Source organism: Diachasmimorpha longicaudata, chromosome 19 (genome assembly GCF_034640455.1).
Source record: "Diachasmimorpha longicaudata isolate KC_UGA_2023 chromosome 19, iyDiaLong2, whole genome shotgun sequence".
Classification (NCBI taxonomy): Eukaryota; Metazoa; Arthropoda; class Insecta; order Hymenoptera; family Braconidae; genus Diachasmimorpha; species Diachasmimorpha longicaudata.
In genome coordinates this window covers 2,769,409-2,794,719 of record NC_087243.1, presented here as the reverse complement: position 1 = coordinate 2,794,719, position 25,311 = coordinate 2,769,409, and the positions used below count along the sequence as shown (strand labels likewise).

Sequence of the window (25,311 nt, the reverse complement as noted above, 5' to 3'; positions counted from 1 at the left end):
CGGACGATTCCCCCTCGGATACCATCCACCTCCCTACCCCCCTTGTCACCCCCTACCACCACCATTCGCTTAAAATTCTCAATCCGTTTGGGTTGCGCGGGGGATCCCTCCTCCGTCGGCGCTCCACTGCTGTCCTGCGGGGGCCCAGGCCAGAGACGACCGTGAGTTGAGTTCTCTTAACTCAACCAGAGAGAAACTCTTCGTTCGTTGGGCTAAGTCAGTCATTCACGAAGACTGCACGTGTGCGGTAAACAAATAACCAAAAAGTGATAAAAAAAAATTCACACTAATTTAGAAGTCTCTAGAATAAATAGTAAATTAATTTTTAATTAATTAGGCCTTTGTCTGAATTATTCGATATTTTTCTATCCGTATTGATTGAACAAGTGAAGTATTGGAGATCTATTTTCTGGGGAATTAAACGTGTTGAGAGGTGAATTATAGGAAAGGAAAATATGCAAGTGTCGGTATTTTTGTGACAAGTGGAGGGAGCTGACTCAGGAATTTACAAGTGGGAATACTAAACAGTGGGAATTCACGTCGACATTTTTGTCAATTGGTGGAGGATATAGTGAAACGTATCGTGATGGACCAACTACTCTAGACGATCATAGAGGTATTGATTGGAAGTGAATGAAATTTTGATTTTTAGGGATTTTTTTTTAATGAAAAAGAGAAGTGGAAAGTTTTGGTGTGAGGGAGAGATAATATGGTGGGGGGATTTAGGTTTAATTGCGACAATTTTGGAAATTAACGAGGGGGAAATTGACTTTGAAAATCGGAAATTCTTGAATTTGAATTTTTCAGTCATTTTTGTAATTAAATTTTGATGATTTTTGGGGATTTTTTGAAGTGAAAATTTAATTGTGAGACAATTTTGGAAATTAACGAGGCAAAATTGATTTCCACATTCGGGAACTCTCGGTTTCGATTTTTTCATTCCATTTGTAATCTTTTTTTGTATTAAATTGGTCCTTTTTTTAAATAATTAAAGAGAAAAGTGAAGTATTTCACGTGCAATCGATTCTAAAAATAAAAATTAAAAATCCGATAGTTCCCGAGATAATTCCTTAATTATTTATAATTGTGACTCTAAAAATGACCGCGAGAGACGTCATTATAATCCATAAACAATGAGGAGACGTAAAAATAATTACAAGAAACAGCAAATTAAAAAAACATTGAAAAATTAAAGAAGAAAAGTTCGTTGCTCCGCCATATTTTTAGATCTTATCGTAAAATATTTCTTGTAATTTATTTTTGGCGAGTGAACATTCCAACTCGAAATCAGAGGCACTCACACCACTTGACCAACACAAAACAGTGGGAATGTTTGTGGTTTTTTTTTTGCAATGGTTGAAGGAAGTAGTGAAACGTTTTGGTGCGTGCGGTCGACGCCAGATAACTTTAGATCTCTAAACCACCACGATATAATAAACAATTCTCTGATTTTCCCCTTAACCATTAAATAAAAACAACAATTAATGTGTATTAAAATCGCATAAATAATATCGCGCAAAAATTTAATTTCAATTTTTCAAAAATTCCAAAATCAAACTCCCATTTCGTGACAGAAAATTCCGAAATTTTATATAAATAAAATATAAATAAATAAAATTTAATTATGATACACTAATAATCCCACATCAAAGTAACTATTTAATCCATAAAATTATTCAAATAAACAATTAAATATTTTCTGTATCTAATTCACCACAAAATATCGCAATAAAATTAAAAAATTCCCAATTATTACTCATTATCATTCCCTAAAAATCACTCCCCTCAATCTAATTATACATAAACAATATAACAAAACAACAAATCATCAGATTAAATTTTTAACTCCAAAAATATCCCCCGATAAATCGTTTCACCGCACGATTTTCAACGACAGAATCGCGACTCGAAATCGAGAGCCTCTCACCAATCGCTAATTTCTTTCATCGAGTCTTAACATGTGTTGAATTAATGCAGCTGTGCGTGATATTCCACATTGTATTGGCGATACCATGAAATAAGACACGAGACTTAATGCTGTTGTTACAATTCTCAAACGATTCGTTTCATTCCATCGAATAAATTGTTTTATCCAGTGGTTATCCATTTCTTTCTCTCGCGTTGCATCGAATCTTTGGAATATTCTCGATTATGATAATTATATCGATAGCTGCGTAGATGAAAAATAGATAAAAGAGCGACTATTTGCGAGGGGGAAGAGGGGGGGGGGAGGTTAGAAATCGGTGGAAATAACGGTTTGAAAATTATTCAGGACACGATAGGATTTTTAATTATTTCAAGGCCATTCTTTTTGGATTGATGAAAGAGTTTATTTATCTTCGCTAAATGAAGTGAGTTGAAGTCTATTTATTCGCATCATATGACCATTTGCCGGAGGTTATTAAGTCCTGGTGATGATAAATAAATAGTTTCCATCAGGAAAATGTTGAAAAAAAAAATTGTTCGGTTGATTATTTTAAAAAAAATATGTTTTTCGAAGTGATAAATGCGTTTACGGAATGTCCGGGGTTGGGATGATATATTTATATGTTTTCTAAATATATAAAAAATATATAAACCGTATAAATAATTTTTTTTTATATATTTGGTTCATATAAATAAAAATGGAATTGAAAATGATTTTTAAAATGTTTTTTTGCTCTTCTGACTGAGGGATTTCGAAGGAAATTTATTGAATTGTTGCTGATATTATTGGGACGTCTTATCAAGTGATTATTACTCTAATTATTGCCCGTCGGGTCTAATTAATTTTACTATTTGAATTTTAGAAAATGAGAGAACTAGAAATTATTAAAATTCTTGTTTCCTGAGTCTCGAAATTTTCTATCACACGATAAAATAAATAAATATTCGTCTGCGCTAATGAATAACTTCGAACTCGATTTCATTAATTACATTCGGTGACGTTAACCAACAATTAATCATCGACATTCCATTACTGATTCAAAACGTGATTTTAGTGAATGCTGTCATTATTTTTGTCGACAGATTCCTTATCGTTTTTAGATTCGAGTGACGTTTACACGTCGATAAACATTTATTAGTTCCGGTTCAATATTAAATGAAAACGAACTAAAATTATCCATTTTCCTGTCTCAAGGGGAAAAGGAACCGCGGTGGTAAGACGTTTTACGATTGTTTTCTCCCATAATTTTCCAATTTTTATCTGTTGAACTACTTTCGCGATTCGATTATTTAATTGTTGGATCAACGAAGGGGTTCCATAAATAACTATTAACTACTGGGACAGGAAAAAAAAATTTCTAATTCATATTAATGATAATTAACCAGAGAATGAAAAGGTCGAGATATTCTCACACGAAAATGTTTATTAATTTGCAAATTCAAGAGACTTCAGTTCATTTAATTGAAGTCCACAGAATATTTACTGATTCATTCGATATTTGTTCATTAAATTCCACCAGTTAAATTTGCATAAAATAAACAAGTGTGTATTTGCAAAAATTCTCGACTCCTCGCTCTCTCCAAACTTTCTATCACATGGGAAAAACAACAATTCATTCATTTATATAAATCGAACGAACTCTCCAAACGTCGAGGCTTTAATTACATTCAGTGTACGTTGAAATAGCAATTTATGATTTTGATTGTTTATATTTCCAATTTTTTATAATTATTTAGAGCCATTCAATTGATTCAAGACTTCGTAAACAATTTAGTTTCAAAATTATGAGGAAATGAGTGACTTTTCCTATTTTTTTTACCCAAATAATTATTAATTTTCAAGTTCTCAATCATTTTATCAACTTAATAATCACAAGGGAACGACAGACTTCGAAAATAATTAATTAATCATGTTAATGAGACGTGGGAATTACGAAAATTCACGTGTTTATCGTTCAACTATTTCTCTCTTCGATAAAAGGGGAGTGATAATTAATTAAAAAATATAATCAACTTAGTTGTTATGGTAAAAATTATTGTTCCCCTTCCTCGCACCAGAAAGTGCATAAATAAATGAAAATTCGCGGAATTTCCTGTGCGATAATTCTTATTAATTATTAAATAAATCCTGATCTGTCTATTTCATGTAAATTTCACTAATCAAATGCATATTAATTGAAACAATTATATTTTCCTGGTGTTCTCACTCCCTCAAAATTGTCTATCACACGGTAAAACGAACAATTCATTGATTGTATGAGTCAAACTCAGCACACGTGCACTATTAATTACATTCGATGACGCAGGAGTATCAATTCATCATCGACATTCCATTCTCGATCGAAACAGGATTTTAGTAAATTATCAAGTGCCACAAATACCGAAAATTAATATATTTACGAGTGAAATTCTCAGATTATTTTGTCTGGTAAATTGTTTACTGTTTGGATTTATTGTTTGAACATGCGTCGATCGGACAATTCAAAATCAATCGACTTTATTGTCGAGTCAGGTATGTTCCATTCAATAGCAATTCAGTTCGATATAATACGCATTTGGGTACGCGATGTGCGCAGCTCTCATTCCCCAGAAGATATTCGAGTACTTCAGATATTTTTATTTCGTTGAAAAACTGGATTTTCAGTTATTTTTTACCGGTTCTCGTGGAATATTTTCTCGTGGAATATTTCCTACGGTTTCGAAGGTCAATTAAATCCCCCATTTTCAATATTCTGATTAATTTTAATAATAAAAAAAACGTATTAGAATTTTTATTTCTTAAAAAAACTTCAGAAGACGATCGAAGAATTGTAATTTTTAATTTTATTTGAGTTGATTTCTGTTATTTTTTAATTATAAAACCGTTAAAAAATTATTTCAAGTGAATAATTTATCGTATATTTTGTCGAATGCTCTGATGGACAAGAAAATTTGAATTGACACTCGAGCCAAGCGGTTTTAACCGGAAATAAATAAAAACGAAGTGATAAGGGCGACAACCGGTGATATAGCGTTAGTGTTTGTCATAGAAAAAAAACGTGCGTCAATTTTTTTTCATAAAATTCTATTCGGGTGAACGGATGACTCGAGGTCACGGGCCTCATCCCGGTAGCTCGGACAATTGACACCAACGAGAGGAATAATAGTTTTACAGAAGGGAAGAACCCACACGAATGAAGGTCTTCATGTAATAATTCACGTAATAATTATTGTCCGAGGTAAGATAAATATTGACGTTTATCTGACTAACGAATAATCGTCGGTAAACAATAAAAATTAAATTATTCCCCCGCAATTAATTATTATCCAATTTTATTTGTAATTTTTTTCCACGACATTGACGTCTTTTTTATTCTATCAATGAAAAATTCGATACAGTTTTAATGATTCTACGGTTGACCGGAGTTGTTAATCGAGTTTCTAATTTCCGTGACATGCATTCGACCAACAATTGCCGTTGATTCATTTTCCTGTTTCATTTTCAATTGTTCATTGACATTTAATGGAGTTCTGAAGATAAAATAATATTCGCAAACTTTCGATTATTAAATCTTGAATAACTTTTGACCCAGTGAATCGATTTCCTCAAATCACATCTCATCTTAAAGCCAATGCAAATACCTACAAAATGGCGTCAAAAACGTTTGAATTCCCTCAGCCAATCCAGAGATAATCGAAGGTAAAATCGATCTCCTTGACCTCACTTTTCTCTAAACTCCATTTTACGGAATATCTTTTCATCTGATAAAATTTGTAAAATTTTGGAGAAATAAAATATGGATTTGAACTATCGAAAATTCTACTCGTTCCAGGTTTCACGGTTCACCCATTTCCCAAAGAAGAGCTTTAAAAAAAAAAGTCCATAAGCTATAACAACTAACTCACGACGAGTGCAACCTGTGGCCCCATCTCCAAATGGAACGAATCGTTTGGTGGCAAATGATCCGGTTCGAGAATAGCCCCTTCCCCCCCCCCTTTTTCCCACCCCAACGACAGTGGGTTTATTTTCGCCTGTTTATTCTCCTGGGATAAAAGAATTCCAATAATTGAAGGAAAAAGGAAAAGTGTCTCTCGATGTCGAGAGTTCGACGAATTGAGACTGAGCCACTGGCAAAATATTTCAAATCAATCGCCTGGGGACAAATATTATTCCACATTTCCAAGGAAAATATTGCTTTTGCAATCGAGATGCAGTAGAATATGTCATCGAGGGTCATCCAAACATCTGGGGAGATAATTAAACCGATAATTAATTAATTATTTGCAGTTAAAAAATTTTTAAATTATTTTGCACGAGAATATCTTCTAAAAAATTTGATATCAAAGCAATTTTCACTAATATTTTGTTCAAAATTGTTATTCTAAATATAGAATATGTTAATTGTTAAACTAGTTAATGAATTCCCCGCGGAAAATCACTTTAAAAGTGAATTTTATCCGGTTTTTCAAATATTTTTAACGTTTCAAGATCGAAATTTAAATTCTGAACTTTAAAATTGAAATGAAAATTCCAAAAATTGATCTTAATGACAGAAAAGTGATTAAGTGGAGTTCTTGGATATCCTAGAGGATAAATTCTTCGAGGAAATGATTTCGATAGCGTCATATCACTTCGTGGAAACGTCTGGAAATATCCTCTCCCCTCTCCTCTTTAAAATAAGAAAAAATTCACTCGAATAAAGGAAAACAATAAATTGCAACTGCAGTACCTGCATTCCATCGAAATGAATTCCCTTATGAATTCCCGTAATTCTTAGGATTTAAAAATACCGAGAGAGCATCGACTTGAGGGAGAGATTTTCCCCAAAATAGACAGCGAATGCTGAGCATTCAGGGTTACAGTACATATGTATGAGGATCATATATTTACCGAGAAAATATATGACCCATGAGACCCACCATTGCACTTTCCCCCACCCCATTCACCTCCTAATGCATTTCTATTCCCAGTTTCCCCTCCCGCCGGAGACCCCCCTCTTCAATAATTAATATCTCCCAATCGGCAGAGTGAAATGTTTAAACTTTTTTTCCATTTTCAAGACATTTTTTCACCCTTCAAAACGCGCCCTGACTCGTCCAAATCGCATCGTTGGTTCCCAAGATATTAACGATTAAAAAAACCCCAATTCGTTCCCCCCCGCGGTCCTTTAAATATCGATAATTATTCGGCTGATCAATTTTAAAAAATAATTAAAACCGGGAAAATTTATTTGAATCCCATGTGCACAACCCGAGACTTTGAACTTTGATGCAGTAAGTTAACTAGCCTTGAACTTCCCCCCCCCTCGGGACACTCCCCCTCACTGTCGACTCATTTCGCCGCGTCCCACTGTTTTTCCCCCCAATTTCTTCATTAATAAAATCATTAGCAGTCAGAATTACTTAAGAGATGTAAAAAAAAAAGCCGCTGAAGCCCACACTTTTGCCCGTCTCCTCGATAACACTAATAGTTTAAAAAAAAAAAAAATAATGTAATGAGGTCACCGTTTAATCTCCCTGCCCCGTGAACGTACCAATCACGCTACATCACATCTCACAGTGAAACCCGGGATATTTAATTTGAGTTCATGTAAAAACCAAAAGCTCTTGGAGCTCAACCAATCTTGGAGAATGGCCTCCGGGTGAATTTCATTGTTCAATTTCCTCGGATGAGTTTAACACAACGTATTTACAAAGAATGAATAATTATCTAATTAAGAATAATGCTGAAGAAATATTTTCAAAAGCACAAAATATTCCCTTCGATTTTAAATAAAAAAAAGCACCGGAAGTTGTAAATTTTTGGCAAAAAAATTGTTTTTTGGGCGTCAGAAAAATGATTTTAGAATTTTATTTATATTATTTACGAATATTATTAATTAATTAGTAGTTATAATTTTTTTTATCAATCAAAGACTGCTGTTATCGATTATCGATTATATTCGACTCACTTCGAGTATTTAAAATCAACAAAATGTTTAAAAAAATTATTATCCGAAAAATTTAACTAACAAATCATCGAATTGCTTTCAAAATTAATTAATTACACTTCATTGTCGTTAATAATCGACACTGGAGGGTGTAAACTACCTAAATTCACCCTTAAAAGGGACTTGGAGCGTCGCAAAAATTCGGGGAGGTCCCCCCGAGGGTTGAAAACCCCCAAAAAAATTCCCAAAACCGATCCTAATTAAGGGGCATTAACTAAACGTCTTTTGCATCCCCAAAAAAAATTAATAAATTCGACTCACATTTATCTCCACATCTCTCAGCATCTCCAATGTTCATCCCTCCATTTTATTGTTCCAGGGAGGGCGAGGGTGGTGGCGGTGGCGGGGGCGGGCGTACCGCATCCGGGGGCGGTGGTAGGCGAGCCCCGAGTCTTCGTCTGGTGAACGGTAGGGCGACCACTGGGGTTGGCCTCCACACCAGCAGCACCGAGTCCGTCCGTTCACCCCATCAGCATCTTGGTCATCAGACTAGTATAAACAACAACAACAATTATTATGCAGTCAACAATGTATCATCGAATAATCATTGTAAATTAAACAAAGATGACAGTATCAAGATCAGTATTGAGAATACTAACACGTGCACAGACAGCCTCGTCACAGCGTTAGACGACGAGACACTTCTCATTACCGATTTCCTTAACGACACAGGTAATTACGAACAATTAATTAAATTAATATTATTTATTTGTGAGTGGAATAAATAATATTTCCCGTTGAATATTTACTGGAAGACAACCCTAACAGGAGATGAGGAGTCGCCGACATTGGGCCGACTGTCGGCCAACATTGGCCAAATGTCGGCTCACTGTCGGCCATTCATCATCTCCTGCCAGGGAAGTCGTTCCAACGTTCCTTTTGGTCTTTTTTAGGGCTCTGTCGGGATGAAAAAATTTTCTTTTCATTTTCCTCCCCCTTTTTCGCGCCTTCTCAACTGGCAGAAGGTCTCACCCTAATTTTTCCCGAGGCCATGACACATGATACAACATTTTTTAGGTCCACGCCCTCATCAGTGGTGTCAAGTAATTGGAGCGTTTTACCGCGAAACGAGGAAATCTCGATTGCGAGTTGAGATGAGTCTTAAATAAAACTGGACCTTGAATTCCTCTGATATTTCAGTTAAGATCTGTCGGCGAGATTTCATCATTAGTCGGGTTAAGTGACCTTCACGCATATCACATGATTTCTTGTTTCCTTCGTCAACGGAGGAATTAATTTCCCGAGGAATTCTTCAAAATTATTTCGAGTCAACGGGAGCAATAAAAATTACCGCAGACGTTTCCTTCGATTCTGATCCTTCGCTAGATTTTTTCGAGTTCATAATTATGAACGTGAGGTACCACTTGAGGGTCGCCCTTCATTTCCTGAAGGGCGTCATCCTTCGCAATTTCAGGATCGATTCGATTACAGAGGAACGACGGAGCGATCGATTCGTCTCGTTCTTCGCATTTCTTCCGAGAAATTCTGGTAAAATCTTATATGTCTCGATTTCCTGATCAATCAGACATCGATTCGCCTCTAATCTCGGAAGATTGATGACCCTAGAAGACACCCTCAGAAGGTTCCTTCAACCCTAACCCCGAGGACCTTAGATTCCCCGAATTCCTGAACGTTCCTCCCACGATTCCGTAATTCCCTCCTCAACAGCTCAATAAATTCGTTCTAAATTCTCAAAATTAATGAGAATTAATTACTAACTTGTTGCTAATTTCATTCAACAGTATCTGGAACATTATCTGAATCCAACGAACCAGATTTATCCCGAAGGATCTGCTTTACCCCACGAGATAATCTCCAAATCCAATTCCACCTTTTATGACTTGTAATATTCTGCGTTTAGTGCAGTTTCGTTGTGTTTTCATCCTAAAATTTCCTGTGTCAGCTACTACAGCACCCAAAGACTCTAAACCCCTCTCTTTCTCCCCCCCCCCCATACACCCCCCTTCAATCACCCAAATCGATAACCGATAGTCGAACAATACCCAGAAACAAGATAATAACAGTAAAACGTGACGTTATTCGTTTTCAGGCAACGAAATGAATTACAAAGGAAGTGGTAAAGTACATTTTGGAGTGGACGATGTGTCCCTCTATGGTACACCAAAGGAGGAGTTGGGCCCAGGACTTCCTGGACAAGAGGTCAAACAGAGCTTCCTCAAGAATCAACTGCAGGCGCTCTTCCAACCAACCGACAACAAACTTGCGATGAAATTATTTGGTAGTAAAAAAGCTCTCATGAAGGAAAGAATCAGGCAAAAAGCTGCTGGTCACTGGGTCATACATCCTTGCTCCAGTTTTCGGTGAGTTCAGGTTCCTCTTCAAGTTGATAAACATATTTTTTTTTAAAGCTTCAGAAGGGGTGGGGGTGGGGGGTGATGTGAGGATTCAGTTGTGGAGTTGTTTGGTGGGACGATCAATCATTTTGTTTTCTAGACGAAGTTGTTGCTGTATATTTAGGGCATGAGTGGGGTAAAATGGACCGTTTTTTGATGGAGAATGAGAAGAAAGTTGTGAGTCGGTTATCCACAATTTTTATGTCACGTGTCCGTCACTGGAGGATTTTTAAATATTTTTTTGGATTTTTTTTTCGGGGGAAAAATTGAACTGATTGAATTGATCGATAAAAATTATTGTTGATTCAGATCGTATCATCCTAACAGGAGATGAGGAGTGCCGACAGTCGGCCGACTGTCCGCCAGCATTGGTCGAATGTCGGCCCAATGTCGGGCATTCGTAATCTCCTGCTAGGGAAGTCGATCAATTTAATTAGCTGTTAGAGGAGTATTTTGGGGAATTTTTTAGTGGTGAAAAAGGGGAAAATTTGGACGAATTGAAAGTCCATTTGAATGAAATCTGTACGTTAATCTGAGCAGAAGCGAATGCACTTTCGTGCGGTTTAAAGAGTACGCGTGGGTGGCCAGTTTGTGGGCAATTAAACGAGAATTATGTAAATTCATGAATCAGACTGGCAACACGAAATCCATCTCCAGTTGAAATTCATACGAAACCGTTATACCGAGTGTTAAAAAATATCAGTGTATTGGTACCCTAGATAATCGTAGGCGCCACAACGCCCGACAGTCGTCGATTTACCATTTACATTCGATGTACTATCGAGGAACTAATGTCTACGTACCCGAAACCATCGACTGCTCCACATTTTCAATCATTAAGATTTACAACTTTGATATTAAAACAAAATCCACTTGAGTTGTTATATTCCCGGTTAATACTCTCTTTGATTGCACTATCACGTGTTCCAGTTTCTTCAATCTTTATTTTTAATAAATAGTTGAGGATAGAATTAAATTTTCAGTGAAAAATATTGTTTAAATTACCGGAAAAAATGGTGAGTTAAATAGAATTATTATTTTAGTTGGAAATAACAGATTTTACGGTTTCTGCGAACGTTTCCGACTATTTACGACAACAAAAAAAAATATTTTGATTACATTATGTGAGGGAATATTATCTTGAAGTGTAATTTTAAATTTTGAAATGATATTTATCGTTTTTAGTTAAAAAAAAACTCGGAATTTCAAAGAATATTCTAATTAAAAATTGATAAAAAATAAATTCTCATCTTTTCATCCCCTTTCCCCCTCCGAAAATTGAATTTAGACATTTTTTTTCATCACAAAATTTCTTTTCGAGTTCCCTCCACTGGATAATTGATATCGGAAATTTTTTTATCAGTTCCCTTTATCATTGGGAGCGACTCGAGACATTTCATTGACTCATCTGATTGAACGTGTCAGTGCTAAACCCAATGCCAAATCTCAATGGTACCCGAAAATGTCCAACGCAGCGTGAGAACACGTGGAATGGCCGCAAGGCATCAAACCATCTGGAAAACCTATTCCATTCCCGTTGTCGAGCCAAATAACCCACATCCTGTACATATTTTTGGTGCCGTAGGAGGTGGAGAATTACTGGAGATAGACGACACGAGCAAAATTCATGTTATCTCCAAGTGCCATGAATATATTATTTATAGCTGATGCTGACTTCCGTTATTGATTTATTCACAAATAGACTCATCATATTTCCATAAACATTAAGATTTCCGTAATTAATTCAATGAAAGAACGTCTATTACTTTAATTATTGGAAAAAATTATCATTAAAAATGATAAATTCTCTGAAAACTTCGATTTTCATCACTTTAAATTAATTTAAATAAATAATATACAATATAACATATCATAATATAAAGTAATATAATATAATATATTACATTATATTATATTGTATTATATTGCATCTCATTAATTCAAAAATTCTTTTTCTCCTTCAAAAAAAATTAAAAAACCTCATCTTTTTAATCCCACCAGGTACATGACCTTGACAAACTGTCATCCCCACATATGTCTCATGACAGAGGGAATGCAGACGTGAAAAAAAAGGGTGTGAACCCCCCCTTTCCCCCTCCACAAACGCCATTGGAATATATACCCCAGCCTCATCTCGTCCCCTCACATTTTTCTTTTTCTTCTAAATAATGGAGCCGCGTCATTACTCCTCACTCTCTTCTTCCATTCGTCCCCCGACACTCCCCCCCAACCCTCGTCATCATCAGAACGAAGTGTCCGGAATAGGAAGCACTGGTGATTCCTTAATAATTATCTGATTAAGACTGATGAGCCGTGAATTAAGGCACAATGTCATCTCTGACATTTAACTCATATCAATTGCAGTGTTACGAGATTTTTTTTTTTTTCCGTTGTCAATTGTCATGTGTGAGTTTGTCCAGTGGATTGTTATGATTGGAATGCATTGAGTTTTAATGAGAGATATTATTAAAGTCTTGGAGGGTTCAGCTGTTGAAAATTATCTTGAAATAATTATTTGATTAGGGGGTGGGCTATTGTGATGGGTTCGGGGGCTTGTGTTTGTGTTGATAACGCCTCCTTGGGTTGTCCGGGGGCCAACAGTGAGTCAACTGTATAATATTCGGCTCATTGTTCCCTGTTCTGCATCAGCGTCGGCGAAAAGTCGGGTAAAAAAATGATTCAGGAGAAACTTTGACGGAATTTATGGAGCGGAAATGCGATGATGAAGAGCCCTGTCCTCGTAAATTTATCGCTAATTTTTTTTTTTAATTATTTTAGTGTGGGGGAGGGGAGGGAAAGGGGTTCTGTAATTAAAGCCCGGGAAATTGCCTGAAAAACCTAATTTCGTGTGGAAAAACAGAACTTTTCCGTGAGAAGTTTCGAGTCTTAATGAAGTCGCGAAAGATCGGGGCATAACGGGTGATTGAACGAAGCGATTTTGATGAGTCACGTCTCATTTTGAAGACAATGAAAAGATCTTCAAAATGAAAAAAAAATCGTTCAATTTCACTCAGTCGATTATCAGTAATCGATTATTGAAAATCGTGTTGCATTTGCTTGGAAAATATTCACATCGTCGCGTGCCTTTGCCGACGCAAATTCTGTATTTCAAGCCTCGGGCGGCCGACACTCCCCTGAAGGGCTTCATCTGAGGAATGAGGTGTTTCCTATGAAAATTCGAGGTAATGGCATAACAAATTTAAATTCATGGAAGTAAATTAACGTCATAAGGACAAGAATTTTTCCAACAGAACGTTTTGTCACGCACGTTAAAACATTCCGGAGATACTCAACATAAGTTTCTTCTCTTTCTTACACCGGAGAATAAAACTAAAACCAGGTTTCTTCAACATACAAAGATGTTATCTCTCTTCTCCCAGGAGTACCATAAATTGACGCTCAACACTCCTCGTGTATGTTACAAAAAACATCCGGTTGCAACGGGAATATCCTCGGGGCTTGGGTTATTCAGGGACTTTTTTTTCAATTCCTAGGGTTCGTTTTTCACCCAAACAAACTCTAACACCCCACCCTTCTGGAAGAATCACGAAGGGACCACTTTTCGACGCCTTTTTACCGTTTTCAAGAGAAATTTATCCCATCAAAAACGAAAGCTGGAGAACGAGGTATTTCTGAGCCGACTTTTTGACCCATAACTCCGAACCTAAGGGAGATATCGAAATTGTTGTCATGACCTTTATTGTAGCCCTCAATTAGCCCCATAAAAAAGGTCCCAACAAAAATTCTGCTATCTCCCCCCCTTTTCGAGATATCGATTAAAAACTGGGCAATAATCAGAAATGATTCTTCGTTTTACCAGTTTGCTGCTGAATTCGGGAGTTCGCACTGGAAATTTCATTAATTTTAATGTTAATTGGCTCTGAGGTCCTGTGGAAATTTCCTAAAAATCCCCTGAACGTGGGAAAACAGTGGAAAAATGATTGAAAGGCTTTTGGAAAATGTGGAAACACCTGATGAAGGAGCGAACCTCGTCAAATACATTTATTACCCATAACTCGTGCTTTATGATGAACTTTATGTTTACCCGCCCCTTTAAATGGAGAACTCAGCCTAGATCGACAATTCCAGTGTGAATTCACCGCACATAAAATACTATCGAAACTGGAGCACGAGTTTCATAACCTCACGATTATTTTTTTGCTCCATTGTAATAATAATCTAACGGGTCAATATGTGATTTGTGGTGCGGTTTTCACACTGTGTGAGACAACAACTGATTAGTGTCACTTGCTGGTAATTTTCTTCATACAATTGTTATACAAATGTTAAATAATATTTAATATTTATGATTAACCAGGAATTTTTTCAATTTTTTCCCTAAAAAATTCAAAATTTCCCAAATTAATCTACAAATTTAATCAATTGTTAATGTTTTTTACAAAATTCTGGATGAATTTGCTGTCTATGTATTTATTCATCTATTTATTTATATAAATAAATAGATAGAATATTTTTTATTGTGTAAATTATCTCGAAAATAATCGATAAACTCTTCGATAATTTGAATTTTTTTTCTTCTCATTAAAAATACCAGTGAATCAGATTTTTCGTTAACAATTCGTGGAATGCAATAACCGGACGAGAATGTCATTCACAAACGATGAAAATCCATTGCAATTTCATAACAAACGTGATTATCACATTAATTTTTACCGCGTAATCACAGCGATAATGAGATTCATTGAATCAAGTTATTCACGAATAAATAAAAAATAATGACACATGCAGGAAACGATAATTATTAATAATTACGCAGTGTCACTCATTCGAAGTACTAATGGTTGCATTGACGTGTCAAACCCCCCATCGATCCCCGATGATTTGATCAATTCGGTCATTACCACTAATCGATTCCGACAGAAAAAAAAAAATCCAATTAACCGTTTAAATGTGGAGCAAGAGGATAATTGTTTGTTTGTATGGGGAGTCACGCGATCGCGGAAAATACCACAGGAAAAATAACCGGGGGATTAATAGCTTAAGACACTGGGACAATACAATTAATTAATACTCATTAATTAAAATCCCACTGACGTTTGTTTATTCGTAACGATTTTACCATTCGATCGCTTCTGTCAGTCGCAAAAAAAAGGGAAAAAAAATTGTTAAAATTCATTTGTTAATTCATTGTTATCCTTGAGGTATTTAAGGTGTCATTAATGAGAATTTTGCAAAATCTTAATGATAATTAATAAATAAATGCTGCGATGTATCAAAAAATCCCGTAAAAAAAATCTGAAGGAGAATAAAAACAATTAAAATAAAATAATTTAAATTATCTAATTAAATAGTAATTAACTCTCATACTTCAACGTATTCCCTACCTTATCGACAGGTCGATAATGTAGGAAATACATCGAATTAATTCAATACAGGAAACTTTAAAAATTATTTTGATTTTTTCACTTTTTGGAGGCGATCGGGAATTTTAAGAAATTTTTGCATAAATTCTCCCCCACCACATCCTAAATACCTCAACCCCTCGTGTCACGTTTATACGACTTTGATCCACTATCGACCCGCCGTTCAATGATCTCCATTGAACCGTAAAAACCGGTTGTAACCGGTGAATAAAACACTCTCCGGATGATCGTAATCACGTTGACACGATCGTTCTCCATAACCCACTGCACCACGAGTTTACCATTCACCTTGAAATACGTGAAAGAGGATCAGGGTCAGGTGAATGCAATGGAGTATATCGCAGGTCTACACCCATGGGATTCACCCCCTGATATATTTTTTTTTTCTCCCCCTGAAATTGTAAAACGTGATGTGCCCTAAAATCCCAGGATGTGCATCAACTCTCCCCAGTTCGACCAATCGATGCTGACCTTCGTTGGGCCAACGGAGGAGGGAAAAAAAAAAAAACTGGGTCGATCCCACCACCAGAACCTGTTTGCTTTAATTCTCCTGATCAATTACCTGATGGAAATTGTACGTGAAAATGTTCACGGGAATTTGTTGTTTAACATTCGAATTTTATGAGAATTATCGAGTTTTTTTTGCACTCGATAATTTCGAATCCAAAAGCAAAAAAAAATTATTTTTGCTAAATCTTTAATTACTGAGGGTGCCCTACATATTTTTAATTATTGTGCATTAATTATATTGTTTTAAAACATAATTATCTTGATTATAACGTCGAATTATCGAGTTAAATAATTAAATGAAATTTTTTCTTCAGGAAAATCGGAAATTTCGGGATTTTAAATAATTAATTATTAGTTATTAATTATTAATTATTAGGGGAGTTTGTTCAAGGTCACGAGCAAAATATAATTAAACGTGATTGTCATAATTAAAATCTGTATAATTAAATAAATAAATACTTGAGGGGAGGAAATGAATTTTTGGAAAATTTTTTATCTTTTTTTTGTTAACGTCATAAGAATTTTATTAACGGAAATCTTTTCAGGGTTTAACTGGTTCTTGGTGATGCTGGGATGACCTCGAAAGTTGGGTTGAGTTACAGTTTTCCAACGCTATTTCATTTATTTGCATAATTGTCTTCAATGAGTGCCTGGGATATTTGATAATTTACATACGAATGCGGATAGTTTGAGACATTTGTTTTTCTTGAGTGGTTTTTTTTTTCAAGTGGAGGTGGAAAATTGTTATGACCTCTTGAATGAATAATTGTCAGGGTGAGGGGTGGGAGAGGGAATATTTTAATATGCAAAAGAATTTTTTTTTTATTCAGTTTCGTGGGAAGGAATTTGTCGAGGAAAATTCAAGAGCTAATGGACGAATTAGAGGAAACTGGATTTTTTCTTTTATTAAATAAATAATTATTAACTAATTATGAGGATTTTTAGGCCCTTCGAATACGTAATTTTTCCCGCAGTTACTCAGGTCATTGAATAATTCAACCCCTGAATTACCAATAATTCACGAGGTACGATTTTTTCAATCGTACGGTACCAGTTGCCGGATAAATAACGTTTTCCAATCGAAAAATTTTCAAATATTCTCGGCGATTAATTTTCCCGGGAAAATGAGGAAATATCGGATGAATGTGTTAGGAATAAGGTGAGGGAATACCAGATTTTCCAATCAGCATGATCGAACCGTTCGATTGCAGTGAAATATTAATATCTCATTCGTACAAAGAAAATTCGTTATCGAATTGCGAATAATTCAGGAAAAAATTGAAATTAGAAGTGGAAAATTTGGTTTTATGTTAATGTCGGCTTTTGAACCGGTGCCGACGTGATTGGGGTGACAAATTGAACTGACTCCCTCACGTCATACATCGTCGGCTAGTCCCGTCATTACGTAGTTTGCGAATTTAAACAATGTAGCCAATGGTTTCCTACCGGTTCCGTTATGTAACACCAAAGTTTCTGGTTCACCGATGAAATCAGTCAATATCGAACAGTCAACAATACTCGATATTGATGGAAATTGATAAGAAAGGGGGGGAGGGGAGGGGAGATTGTGAAAAAAAAATTTATGGGGAACGATAAAGTGAAATAAAAATTTTTAAAATTGTTCGAAGGGTTAAAAAAACAATTGTTGACAGACAAAATGTGAAATAAAATTTATACGAAAGTTATTGAACGTTCCATAAATTTTCCAACCGATAAAATAATTGTTTAATTTTTTTTTTTAAATTTAAAGGAAAAAATAAAAATAAAATTTGACTTTTTAATATTTTTTTAGGGTTTTTATACGTTTATCCCATGACTTGTCATATTTTAAATAACAAACTTGACAGTTAACTCCCTCAAACGTCAACAAATAGTAACAATTGAATTAAATAATTTTTTAAAAATTATAATAAAATAAAACTTTAAAAATTGACTTCACGAAATAAAAGAAAAATCGGCTGTTGATTCGCGAATTTTTTCCATAAAATTTCATTTGCAAAACTGAATGAATCACGATATTCATAAGTCGCATACGATATTTTGCGAATCGATATTGCGAGAGGCGTTCGGTATGAAATATATCGGTTGTGCTATGCAAATAAAGCTGAGAGGCTTTGAGCAAACGACTACAACGAAACGGGGGTGTAAAGCTCCCAGTGACTGGATATACATCCATTATATCTCAACCCCCCTGGACCCGATCGTCTCGGGGATTGCAAAATGAGATTCAACGATCGACCACTGCCATCGATCGATCGATCCTATCGTTCCCATCGTATATTCTCATCTCATCACTTCATGCAGATTTTATCAAGTAGATAAACAAGTGGAACAAGGGGTGAATAATACTAAGGGATGATTTACCAATAATATTCATTCGCAAAAATCCTTCAACAAATTTAATTTATTTTCAATAAATAAATCGTGTGAACAAAACGAGTGAAATTTCTTTGCAAAATTTGTTGTTCCACTCATCAAAAATCATTTCAAAATTAAAAATAATAATAATTAAATATTTTACACTGCGAAATTATATTACATAACAATTTACCAAAAAACAAATTAAATTTCTGACGATTTTTCGTCGCTTATCGCGTGTTAAACCGAACAAATTTATTATTTTTACGTGAAATTTCACTCGCCTGCTTTCAAAATCCGGTAAAATGAGTAATCCTCCCCCTCCCCCAACCCCCCAATGTGCATTAATCACGAGTATTCATGGAGCCAGTGGCTAATGACTTCATAAATCGAAGGTCAATACATTGAAATAAAATTTAAATGTCAATTCTTGCCACGTCCTTGGGGCAGGCTTTGACCAACGAAAATTGGTATTCATACCGGATATAGATCGCTCCATCAATGCCCCCAACACGTACAAATATACCTATTTATGTACTCTATATGTGCATTACATACAGAAATAGTTACTAGATATATCTAGTGAATTTATGACTTGCGAAATGTTGATAAAGGACGAGGAGAAGAGGATTTTCTGATCTCAGTGGGCCACGGTCGTGGCCTAAGGACTGAGAAAGTGGTATAAATATTCTACAAGACCGAGATTAACAGGCCCCACAGGTACTGGAGCTCGTAAATAAACAATCAGGTGAATTTCATTGTTTAAAAATGTTCCTGTGGGGTAAAATCTTTGGGATTTTTCCCACCTGAAAGTGCGACGAGAAATTATTGCAATTTATAACTCGGTAAATTGACAAAACGTGTCGTTTGTGATTTAAAAAGTCAATTGACATCACGCGAGGAATCACGACAGTTTATTTATGTTTTTATCATTTGTTATTAGAAGAAAAGTGGGGGAATTGATTAATGAAACGGTTAAATCGAGTCACTTCTGACGGCGGACCAGTTTTTGATGAATATCTCGGAGTCTAGGAGAGATACGAAATTTTTTATTGATACCTTTTTTGTTGAGCGAAGTAAGAGCTACAACAATTGTTATAACAAAATATTCGCTATCTCTCTTAGATTCGGAGATATGACGGAAAAAACACGAGGCAAAAACACAAGACTTGAAAATACCGATAAATCGATGGAAATTAATTAGTTCCCTTCGATTTTTTGTTGATTAATTTAGTGGAATTAGTTCTTGATGACTGTTGGTAATTATCGGAATGAAAAAACCAACAAAACATGGTCGATTTCGCAGCGGTCTTGACGCCTCAATTAAAACTCAACCGATCGTAAGAATACATGTCCCCTAAAGAGGTGCAATTGAGAGTAACTCAATTAATTAATTCATCAACTCACACTGATGTCTCTCGATGGTGTGAGTAATCCTGTTCATGACCCACACGCCACCCACAAACACGTATCACAAGACATTTACGATCATTTGCGAACATTATTATCACGAGATGGGGAAAAGAATTCTCGTTTTGTTAATTTGCAACTGGAGAATTTTTACTATTTAACGAGACGTTGGGTAAGACATTAGGAATGTCGGGATAATTACCAATTTAAAACAGCGGAAGGCCAAATGAACCGAACCTCACTAATTTATTATCTATTCCCCATCATAAAAAATTAATTTGTCAAATTCAAAATTTTCTGAATCAAATATTTCTCTCACAACTCAACAATTAATTTTTTTTCTTTGTTAAATCAATTCTAAAATATCATTTGCATAATTACTATTGCTAGACACTCGTTAAGAGCTTCACCCCACCCCCTATTACGCAGACGTAATTTTTTCTCCCACACTAATCCAAAAAAATTGTCGCTAATTTCAAAACATCTGTTCGTCTGTTCATGATCTTCTCGTCAACCTCTCGGTCAATGATTTTGCCACCAAGTGAAAGTCTCCCCCCTTCACCCCCATAATGATATACACCAGCGAATCGCGCCCATAAATCGCCGAGTGATGTTGTCCACTTGATTACGTCAGCATCCTCTCGTGTCCCATAATGACCCCCTCATCATTGTCAACGAGTGATAACATTGTCGACTCACCACTAACAATTTATTATGATGCGTATTGTGCCAGGTGGAGGCTGTCGACGATCCTCAACCCTAATCGATCCCCCAAGTGATAGAGTTCGTCAAATAATTATAAAAAAATAATTACGAGAGTAGATCGAATGGTGGGTTTTAATTAATAGAAAATTTTTGGATTTTGGAGGGAGAAAAATTGGATTGAAATGTTCGGAAGAATTGGGGATGATTTTACGGGATGAGGGGGGAGAAGTGGAGCTTTAGGGGGTGGTAATTATCAGATACAATAATTGGTGATAAATTAATTTAGTGAATAATTAAAATTTGTGAGAGAGAAAGAGAGAAAATTTGGATTAAAATTTTTGGGAGAATTGGGGATGATTTCACTGTACGAGGGATGAAAAATGGAGTTTTTAGGGGAATAAACTATCAAATAAAATAATCATTTCATTAACAATTCAAGATCGAACAATAAATTAAAATTTAATCGGTTAAAATCAATTAATCTAAATATATTTTCTTTGAAAATTCGTTTTCAATTAAAATTCCTCTTAATTTTCACTTAAAATTTTTTTTTCTTCTCATCCTGACCTCAAGGAAACATTTCCCGAGTTAGATGACCTCACCCCCTCCGAAAAATAGTCGAATAGTCGCTGATAAAAATAGAAATAATCTCAGATATTTTATTTCCATCCGAAGTGCGGATGGACCGCAGACAATAACGGATCCACTTGTACCGGAAGTAATAATCAATCGATACGAATTGACGTCTTGGGATATATTTAGGGAGGATATATCGGCCGATTGAAATTATTCTGATGGACAAAGGATCATCGAGGGTTTGTTTCCTCTCGATGGGGATGAAATCTCGACTGAAAATTGTGTAGAAATGCGAACCGGAAGAGCTCGATATTCCGGACTTGATGTTAATCCTATTACGGTATTACACCGCCACAAAATCCGTTTTTACGTTCAGTCGGGAATGTACAAGTGCTATAGATTTTCTGGGGACTCAATAAAAATCCAGGAATAGTCGACCCGAAGATGACGTTCGTGAGGAGAATTTTTTTTTTTCATTTGTTACAAGTAAACGACCGAAACGTGACTGAACGACTTAATTTTTAAGTCTTAAAATATTCAGAGGGCTGTAAAATTACAGGTGAAATTTACCCCATAAAAGTCTCTCTCAAGACATCAACGTGACGCAAAAAAATCGCGATGGACGATCACCGATAATTGATTACCGATACATTCGATAGTTGTATCGACAGGGGAGTGGTAAACGAAGAGAGGGGACTGACCAGTTTATGACGAATATCTCTGAATCTAAGGGAGATAGCGATATTTTTGTCATGACATTTGTTGTAGGGCTTGAAATGATCTACAAAAAAGGTTCTAACAAAAATGTTGCTATCTTCCATAGATTCCGAGATATTAATTAAACAATGGAGAACACTTGAGGGATTTTGAATTCTACCACTTATTTACTCCGTTAAATAAATTATTATTCGCCTATTTATTGCATAAACAATAACCCCCGGTCATTCCTAAGCTAAATGAACAGCCACCTGATGAAATAAATAAATAAATGGACCCGTAAATAAATAAAAAAACACTTCGCAGCATCACCATCGCAGTATTTACTCTCTAACATCGCGTGTCAGATGGCCATAAGTGGTACCTTTGTAGGGCAAAAGCCCTCAAGTATTACCTTTATATTCCTCATTACACCCGGGTGAAAGCTTTTCAACATTTCCACCCCCACAACCCCTTCATATCCAACACAATTCCCATTATTAAAATGAAGTAACGTGAATTTTCAGGTGATTTACCATTCATTCAACCCCTTTTATCACCTCCCCCTCACGCTGATTCGAGCTTTTCCAACTTTTCTCGGATTTTCTCCAGTTCATTCGGCCCGAGAGGGGGGTGAAAAAAAAAAAAATGGAATGAGAAGGGGTGAGACCACCTGTTGAAACGTAATCGAGGGTTCACTCGGTTCTAAGTGGTGGGTAACCGGCGATGCGTGTTCCACCCTTTTTCCCGTTAATTATTTAATATTTATGTTACTTGGGGTGTGAGTGACATCCCCAGGGGTTGAATAACACGTCAATCAGTTTTTAAAATTAAAAAACAAGTCCAATTAAGAGAATAACGAGGGGTAAAATGTCAGTTTCAAATGAGTGAGAAATATTTCGAAGAGTTGGAGTCAACATTTAATGTGGAATATCTCGGGATTGGCTGAGTGAAATTTAATTTATTTAACACCAATTTAAAGGGCTTTTCATTATCTTTAAAACTAGCCCAGATTCAGGGAATTCGCTTCGTTTGTTCACGAGATATTCCCGATTATAGAAGATCGGTTTTTCTGATATCATTAGGAATTTACGACTTGATTTTACTTATTAATTTGTTTATCGTTAATTTATTTATTTATTTCAGATTTTATTGGGACCTATGTATGCTGCTACTTCTCGTCGCCAACTTGATTATTCTCCCAGTTGCAATTAGTTTTTTCAACGACGATTTAAGTACCCGATGGATAGCCTTCAACTGCCTTTCGGATACGATATTCCTCGTAGATATTGTTGTCAACTTTAGAACAGGTAATTAATCATTAACGATTATAAATTATTAATCACTGGGGTTGTCAATTCAATAGGTAATTTGAAATTAATTTATAAAGTCAATTAAGTTCGTAAAAATTGAATTAATTGAAGTGGAATTTTTTTAGTTAAAAAATCAGAATTTTGGAGGAAAATTCATGAAAATTGTTGATTTCAAGTCAATTTAATCGAAACGATTGTTGTAAATTCACTTATGGAGTATTAATTAATAAAAAAATTGAGTCTATTCGGTTTTGGAAATTTATCCTGTGATTGAAGAGTCAAATTTAATAGAGAGCTCGAGATTTTACGATAAATTGAGGATTTTATCCCGTTAAAAAAATTCTAATCAGTCAAAATACTCATTTGAACTTTCAACATGTCCTTCATTCAATGTTTGAAGTAGAAAAAAAAAAGAATTGCATGTCAACAACTGCTGAGTAAATGAAACTCTAAAGAATAATGAATGAAGCTAAGAAATTCGCGTCAACCACTTCTATTCACTCGCTCACAGCAACAATAACACCATTGTTTAACCCAGTATCAAGGGACACACTCAGTGTGGGCCTCCTTGACATTTCGTTATTACCCAGGGATTAATTTGATGCGCGTTTGAGTGGCGCGAAATATGAAATTGGGTCGCACAACACGTCTGTCACTGTACGATGACACAATCTGTGATTTTTCCACTTCTTCCCCCCTCCTGATAATATATTGATAGTATATCATTGATTATTCGCCTGTATCGACTTATTTAATTAACAATCTGCAATTAATAAACAACTCCAATTAATTTTTCCGACAAAAATCAATAACTAATTGCACAATTTCGTTAAATTGACAAATCCCTCATAGAAATGCTATTCTCCATTTTTTATATTTCACAAACTCGAGTACATGGAGAGGAGAAATTGCTGGTAACTTCATCCAGGGGATGATGAAGGGGTGGCCCATACTAGTGGGGCGTTATTGCACTGGGGAAACTGCACCCGGGGGAACTCCTTAGCAATATCAGCCTCTGCTACGTGGACACACCACATACCAAATTCCCTGTCTATTTCCGGCCTCATTCACCCCCTACCCCACCCAGAAATCGATGATTCGTGAAAATTAAAACCTCTCGTCGTATTTTTTATAACAAATTCATCATAAATTTAATTTATTTCCATCGATAGTCGACAAAATTAATTTCCCTTTCAAAAAAAAAAATCATTTATTCGATTATTCGGGGCGGGGGTGACTGGTCCATCCAGGATATACTTAATCCCTCCTATTTATCGATTCGCATAAATTAATTGATTGCATAAAATATTAATTAGGGAATTAATTGTAAATATATTTGTTATTTCGCGAATCGCGCGTGAAAATCCACAAAAAAATTGACTTTTACGTATTTTTTTGAGGGAAAAATTTTTTATTTCTTTCACAACCCTTAAATAATCCCTTAACGTCTCATTACCCCGAAGATTAACGCATCCCCCTTATCGTCTTGCAGGTATAATGCAGCAGGACAATGCGGAGCAGGTGATACTGGATCCAAAATTGATCGCGAAACACTACCTCAGGACCTGGTTCTTTCTCGACCTCATTTCCTCCATCCCCCTAGACTACATATTTCTCATATTTAATCAAGTAAGTACACCACCCCCCACACACACCCCCACACGCCCCCTACCCCAACAATCTCCCCCAAAAAAAGGGTAAAAAAAAAAATAAAAATCACGTGAATTCGTTTCATCCGATGGTGCGATGTAATTCCACCTCATCTCCACTGATTAGATTTTTCTTAATGGATTGACCTTGAATTATGTTAATTACTAGTTCCAGGATTTTAGCGAGTCATTTCAACTACTTCACGCTGGACGGGCCCTGAGAATTCTCAGGCTGGCAAAACTCCTATCACTTGTTCGACTCCTACGACTTTCTCGACTCGTACGTTATGTTTCACAATGGGAGGAGGTCTATGTAAGTGTCAAAACAGTATATAACTATTGACAAATACGCTGTCTGTCAATTATTATTTATTAACGGTTAATGGATCGATAAAGCCACAATGGGCGAGTACTGTCGGCTTCAATGATATCGAGATACTATCGATATTAATATTATTGAT

General features: G+C 35.6%; 1 protein-coding gene and 1 long non-coding RNA gene across 12 annotated transcripts in view; both read left to right on the top strand.

The window, feature by feature from the left end:
- Ih (I[[h]] channel) overlaps positions 1-25,311 on the top strand; it is an 86,382-nt gene that overhangs the window by 38,250 nt on the left and 22,821 nt on the right. For all 11 annotated transcript variants that reach the window (XM_064137654.1, XM_064137658.1, XM_064137656.1 and 8 more), the window contains exons 3-7: positions 8,215-8,567; positions 9,946-10,216; positions 23,035-23,198; positions 24,694-24,830; positions 25,020-25,163. In XM_064137654.1, the coding sequence (XP_063993724.1) occupies positions 8,215-8,567; positions 9,946-10,216; positions 23,035-23,198; positions 24,694-24,830; positions 25,020-25,163 (1,069 nt within the window). The remainder of the gene's footprint in view (positions 1-8,214; positions 8,568-9,945; positions 10,217-23,034; positions 23,199-24,693; positions 24,831-25,019; positions 25,164-25,311) is intronic.
- On the top strand, positions 629-8,188 carry LOC135171259 (uncharacterized). Its single transcript, XR_010300515.1, has 3 exons — positions 629-5,144; positions 5,499-5,605; positions 5,739-8,188. It is a non-coding gene; the product is annotated as an uncharacterized LOC135171259 (long non-coding RNA).